Genomic DNA, 6,208 nt, shown 5'->3' with positions numbered 1-6,208 from the left:
ATATATTATCTCCACCTTCCTTTTATTCAGCCCTGTATCTCTGATGAATGTGAATGGAGAAATGGGTTAATCCCTCCTCCTACATATTCTATTTCCCCGGTTGTACAGCTATAGCTCTAAGCACCGCAGGCACCTCTTGCTGGGTAGAAAAACAGACAGAATTTGTTTTTCTTAAACAAGGGCCAGACAAGCTTGATTCTCCCGACACAACAGCCTTTGGGAGTTACATCACTTTGAAGGGCCTCTTTGGTATCCAAGCCACCACACAAGAGACTGAGAAGCTGAGGCCTTGGTATCCATACCCCTTTTCAAGGGGGAAGCCCAAACCCTGCTCCTCAGGCCTCTAGTTCCTCTCTTCGCAGGCTACATCCGAAGTCTGACATCTTTGGTGTGCGTCTCCACTCGCTCAGAGGCCCTCAGGAGCAGGTAGAACAGAGTTTATTATATGCCAAATTCCCCAAGACCAGCAACAACATCTCTGAAGTGCTGCTGAGGGCCACAATGAAAGGAGCCTGTGAGGCAAAGTCAGCTTGGGCCCGCTGGAAGGAGAGCTGCAGCACAGCCAGAGCCAGCAGGCTGTTTTGCACTCCAACTTCAATGCTCACCGTCCGACACTGCGGCCCGGGCAGTCCTAAGCACCATGCCAGCAGGTAGCCCAGCAGCAGGCCGAAGATGGGCACAGTGATTCCTGCCAGTACAATGGGGGGCTGGACATTGGCCAGAATGAAGGCTCCCATGTGGTAAGCCATGAAGAGCCCCCCAATAATGAGGGTGAAGCTGAAGGGCTTAATCAGGACCAGGAGCAGGCGAGAGAGGCGAGGCAACTTGCATTTCACCAGCATGCCAGACGAGATGGGCACTGCGATGAAGAGGAGGGTGACAAGGATCTTGAGGAAGGGCACATGGAGAGTCTCATGGGCGCCAAGCAACCAGCCGTAGAACGTTGAGGACAGTGGCATGAGCCCAGTGGCTGCTACAGTGGACAGGAGAGTCATTGAGATGGCCACTGTAACGTCCCCACCTAGTAGAAGGCTGTACAGGTAGCCACCTCCACCCCCTGGGGAGGAGCAGGAAATGACCAGGCCCAAGGCCAGTGGCGTCGGCAAAGAGAAGGCCACGGACATGAGGTAGCCATAAAGAGGCATGACCACAAATTGGCCCAATATCCCCAGCAAGACAGGATGGGGCTGGCGCACAAGACTTCGTAGAGCCTCCACTTCCACTTTGCAGCCAAACGCGCATTTGTTGAGGAAAATCAAAGGCAGGAGGGCATAGAGGACCGGGTTCTCCGAGAAATGGCCCAGACCCAACTTCGCCACCAGATCTGGATCGCTGGGGTGGACACGGATCCGGAAATCAGTTCGTTCCTCAATGAGGTGGTTCTCCTCCAAGAGCTGTAGTTGCAGCGGAGCAAGACCGGCCAGGCCAGACTGCAGCCCAACCATGAAGCCCCCTCCCCAGGAGGCACTGACGTTCTCAACCATGACCACCGTAGGCTCCAAGGAGTTCACACTTAGCCAAGCGCTGGGCCCTGGATAGAGGGAAGACACCAACAAGACACCCTGGCTGTGCTCGGGGAAGCTGAATTCCGAAGCCGTCCCATCCCCGATGCTGAGGTAACGGTTGTCAGCAGACGCTCCCTTTATCCAGCCAGTCACCAGCAGGTGGAGGAGCAGGAAGAAGAGAAGCCTTGCCCCAGACATGGTGCAGAATCATTCCACACAGGGCTGTCTTTCCTTCGCTGGCATGTGCAGAACATGGATCCAAGAAGCATGGGTCATGTTCTTCTCAGGCTGAGAGCCATCACCGCTCTGCTCCTTGCATGACTGGTGGGGTAGAAACATTTGACCTAATGAGAGCTGAAGGAGACAGCATGTATGTTGAGGCACAAGCCAATTTTAGCAGTGTTTTCTTACTTAGCATAATACAAACACATGGAACAAGCTAGTCACTTGAACCAACTAGAGCTTTGGGGGGGAAAATCATTATTTGGATGACTTCTAGAATCCCCCAGCCACCACAGTCATTAATCAATGGCAAAATCCCACAGCAGACTTGACAATAAAAATAGTAAAATAGGAATGATGATCTATAAGCCCTTCAGGTGTTCTGGATTATAGTTCTTTAATACTTTATCATTAACCATGCTGGTTCAGCTGATGGTAGTTTTAGGCAAAAACACTCTGCTGCAGACTTCCCTTATCTGGGCAGCTTTATAGGCAAACCGTCTCCTGATCTGCTACTCCTGTCACTTTATCTCCCCTGAGCTTATAGAACTGCAAACATGACTCTTGTTTTTGCCCTGAGGCAGGCAGGCAGGCAGACACAGAAAATGAGTGACGAAATTTGGAACAGAAGCAGCATGTTTCCATTCTCCTTTGCAGAGGGAAAGAAACCTGAGAATACTCAAAAAATTTTGCTTGGAAACCCTGGTAGGGGGCAATTTTAGCCCACACTGTCTCACCATGCATCTGGGAAGTTGGCTCAGGACAATTTTAGCATATTCCACTATGCATCTAGGAGGTTAGGTCAAACAATTGCAGCTGTTAAGCGCACATCACAAAATATTTTTCAGAGAACTGGCAACAGTCAGAGTTTCCATAGCCCTATGCTCAGCAAAGAACATCTATCCAGGGCTAGATGCAAATTTACGAAACCTCCTGAAGTGCCCAAATTCCAGGGGTATCAGCATCATCTAAGCAAATGTCCAAGAGAGCATTCTTTGGAGAACATGCAGAGAGCCATGTGGTAGCTCCCATCTAAAAGAGGGTGCAGAACAGATTTGTGTTTGTTGGACTATAATTCTGGAAATTGTAATCCAAAAAAACAGAAGACTGCACTCCTCTGTTGCAGAATCATCGGATCCATTGGCTGCCCCAAAGAACACGGGGTCTTCTAGCTGCTGATGAACTTCAACATGTGCACCTCTCTTATCACTCATCATGCTGACAAGCATTTAGTCTAGTGAGATAAAAGGTTAAATGTTCCCCAGCTTCACTTAAAACAATGGAAACCAGATTCCTTCCTTCCTGCTCTTGACCATCAACTGTACAATGCTATACAACTTAGGAGTTAAATTCTAACCAGTTTCAAGAACCCAGATATTCTCCTCCTCAATAAGCATATACCTCAGAGATGGAGAACATACAGCTCCCCTGACTGTAGCTCCCATCATTGCCTGCTGTGCCGTTTCAAGTGGCTGGGAGTCAGTTCCAATGACAATCTGGAGGGACACCTGCTCTCTGCTTTTCATCTACAGATCTGCAGGCTTTACATGTTACGGTTAGGATATTAAGTGAATAATAAAATGGCAACACGTTCATCAGCTTAAGGCATTAAAAAAAATCCTTCAGCTGGCCCTGCGTCAGTATTTTCTTGAAAAGGAAGTCAAGATTAAAATCCATCACTGTTTCTCCTATGACGTGCACAACGTTTTTCCTCCTCTGGGTATTTTTAGGCATTAGCAGACTCATCCGTAAATTCCTTCCCATCCCATAATCTTGCTTTCTGGAGGTGTCCTCGGTTTCCACCTTCCTACAACATCTCCAACTTTTTTTGTTCTGCTTGCAAGCTGCCCTTCCTAGGGCTCTGCTCTTCTCCATTCTACAACCTTCTTCTGTGGAAAATGTGACCTCAGCATCATTACTCTAATAATTACAGCACAATAGGCAGTCCAGGCAGACCCAAAAAAAGAGAGATGTTTTTCAAATGTATTTCTCTCCCCACAGGATCATTCCCAAAACAATCCCATGGAGGAAAGAAAAACAGTGATGCTGGAGCTAGCTCTGAACTGGGCTTGGGGCCAACTGGACAGTCCTTTTCAAGGCTGGAGGGGGGGGGGAAGTAGGTTTAAAAAGGGAGACGGCTCATGTGGAGCATTCAGAGCCCGGCAGCAAACCCCTCTCTTCCTCTTCCTCCTCAGTTCAGCTGAGTCACTTCTCTCTTAAAGCCACAAACACCTGTTGGGAAAGACGCTGCCAGTCCCTAAACTTCCTCTTCCCCGTTGCTGAAGCATTTCTTCTAGCAGGAGAGCCCTGGGCTCTTCTGGCTCTCGCCCTTCTCCCAAACGTTTCTCCTACCTAGATCGGGTATGCTCCGATTGTCCCTTTTTCCCCCCCTACAGGGGTGGCTTCACTTCATCCCCCCGGTATCGCCTCTCCACCCTGCTTGGGGGTTTGAACAGAAATGCCCTACATAATTCTTCTTAACCCCAACCCAGCAGCCGCTCCCTTGAAATACGCGACAATTAGTAGTAGCAACCCAACATCAAGAGTTCTTTCCTGCCAGCCGCCCGCAGGATCCCTTTCGCCGCCAATCTATTCCCTTGCAGACACGGACCTGGGAGAGGCAGGATCCTCCCTCGAGATCTACGTGCACCTGACCCTTCGCCTCTGCTGCCCCTTTCTAGGATCTCACCTGCCGATCGCCGGATTCAGCCGCTCCATTTGGAAGCCTTCGCTTTTTCTCTTCCTTGCCTTCTGTGACTGGCTCCGCCCATCGGGTGGCGCGTCACAATCAAAGCCACGCCCACAACAGAATGCGAATTCATTGTAGGCACCGCCCGCGAGTTGAGAGCATGCTGGGATTTGTGGTTTTGAAAGCCACGTTCTTTTTAAGGCGTGTTTTTTTTTTAAAGGGCGGTGGAGTGGTGGGAATCCCTCTTTACAGTAGTTTCAAAAATGTTAACTTCGGTATTGTAATGGATGAGCTAAAATAAAAAATCCAAACCTAAATCTCGGATAGCAGAAGGCAACATTAAACTCTCCCTACGGTTGGAATAATAGGATTAGGTGGTAAACGTGTGATCTGATTGGAGAGAACCATCTCTGCTTTAAACAGGAGATTAATAATGCTCTCTCCTAGTCGGTTCTCAGGCATTTGGCCCAAAAAAGGAGAAAAAACGCCTCTCTGCTGGATTGGGTAGACCTGAAATTCGCAGGCCCTTGATCGGAAGAAACGGGCTCTCCTTTCCTCTCTCAATGAGATTAGATTGGGAAGGAACGGATTATATACTCATCCTTTTATTTGATTGGGCAGTTTAGTGCCTTCTGTCCTCAGATTGACAGGACTGAGAGGCATTTTTGCTTTGCAAAGATTATGGATTCACTTACCAATTAAATGTGTTCAGTTAGAGGCTTTCCTTCTGGACTCAAGCGGTCGGAGGATTATGATTTTAGGAGAGGAGGACTAGGGACACATCTGGTGACCTCCTGTGTGAATTTTAGCTTTGGGGAGAACTCTTCAATTCAGGGCCTAGGAGGTCTTAGTACACCTTTATCTTTATTTCTGATGTACATTAAAGGGAGTAGGAAATAGAGGAAATGAATTCCTAGATGGGTAGCCATGTTTGCCTGTTGCAGCAAAAACAATCGTGTGGCACCTTTAAAACTAGTCTCTGTGTTACAGTACTGTAAAAGTTTTTGTAATACTGTAGTTCACTTTATCATACGAATTGGGTGGGAAATGTTAGGTGAAACTTCCTCACCCTATGCAGATTTTTTTTTAAAAAAAGGCAAACCAACTCCCCTCTACAGGGAGCAGAGACTGTAAACTGACACCCAACATCTTTCTTTAAGAACTGCTGGATCCACAATCTCCACCTTGCTTTTAAGGTCCATGGCATAACACCTAACCAGATTTGTCTGATTTTATGTGACTTTCTTCTCTTTTTCTCCTCCATACATTTGTGTAACATATATGGCAGAAGAAAAGCCCTGGAGATCTTTAAAGCTCACCTTATTAGTAAGGTTTCACTGATCAATAAAGGTACTGTATTCGACCAACCCTGGTGGATATTTGTTCATCACATGGTGTGTGTGTGTGTGGGGGGGGGGTTCAGAGGAATTAGGCAGTCCAGAGTGCTCCAATCACTATGTCTTCTGTCTCTGCAACATGATGGTACTGAGGGTCCTTTTACAACTAGAAAGAGGAAGATAATAGGTTGCATTCGAGAAGGCTTTCACGGACGGGATTTAATGGTTGTTGTGGGTTTTTCAGGTTTTTTGGCCGTGTTCTGAAGGCTGTTCTTCCTAATGTTTTGCCAGTCTCTGTGGCCGGCATCTTCAAAGGACTGGAGTCGGAACTCTGCCTGCACAGACAGCGTTCTCACTCCTGTCCTCTGAAGATGCCGGCCACAGAGACTGGCAAAACGTTAGGAAGAACAACCTTCAGAACATGGCCAAAGAGCCTGAAAAACCCACAACAACCA

At 47.9% G+C, this 6,208-nt stretch overlaps 1 protein-coding gene across 5 annotated transcripts; it reads right to left on the bottom strand.

Annotated features, from left to right (window-relative positions):
* Nucleotides 1-3: 3 nt before the first annotated feature.
* Nucleotides 4-5,884, bottom strand: SLC10A3 (solute carrier family 10 member 3). Of its 5 annotated transcripts, none has more exons than XM_078386543.1 (3): nucleotides 4,417-5,884; nucleotides 3,129-3,268; nucleotides 4-1,859 (listed from the first exon to the last, which is right to left on the bottom strand). In XM_078386543.1, exon 3 carries the CDS (start codon nucleotides 1,701-1,703, stop codon nucleotides 417-419), a length of 1,287 nt encoding a protein of 428 aa, XP_078242669.1. In that variant the 5' UTR covers nucleotides 1,704-1,859; nucleotides 3,129-3,268; nucleotides 4,417-5,884; the 3' UTR covers nucleotides 4-416. The 5 variants fall into 5 exon arrangements, with proteins under 5 accessions (XP_078242669.1, XP_078242670.1, XP_020648719.1 ...); XM_078386544.1 differs by having other exon boundaries at nucleotides 4-1,826; XM_020793060.3 differs by lacking the exon at nucleotides 3,129-3,268.
* Between the last annotated feature and the right edge of the window lie 324 nt (nucleotides 5,885-6,208).

The sequence above is a fragment of the Pogona vitticeps genome, chromosome 2, assembly GCF_051106095.1.
Source record: "Pogona vitticeps strain Pit_001003342236 chromosome 2, PviZW2.1, whole genome shotgun sequence".
NCBI classification, from domain to species: Eukaryota; Metazoa; Chordata; class Lepidosauria; order Squamata; family Agamidae; genus Pogona; species Pogona vitticeps.
This window is presented reverse-complemented; position numbering and strand designations above follow the sequence as displayed.

Excerpts from the sequence above, each read along its gene's own strand:
- SLC10A3 (XM_078386543.1), bottom strand. The coding sequence starts at position 1,703 with ATGTCTGGGGCAAGGCTTCTCTTCTTCCTGCTCCTCCACCTGCTGGTG.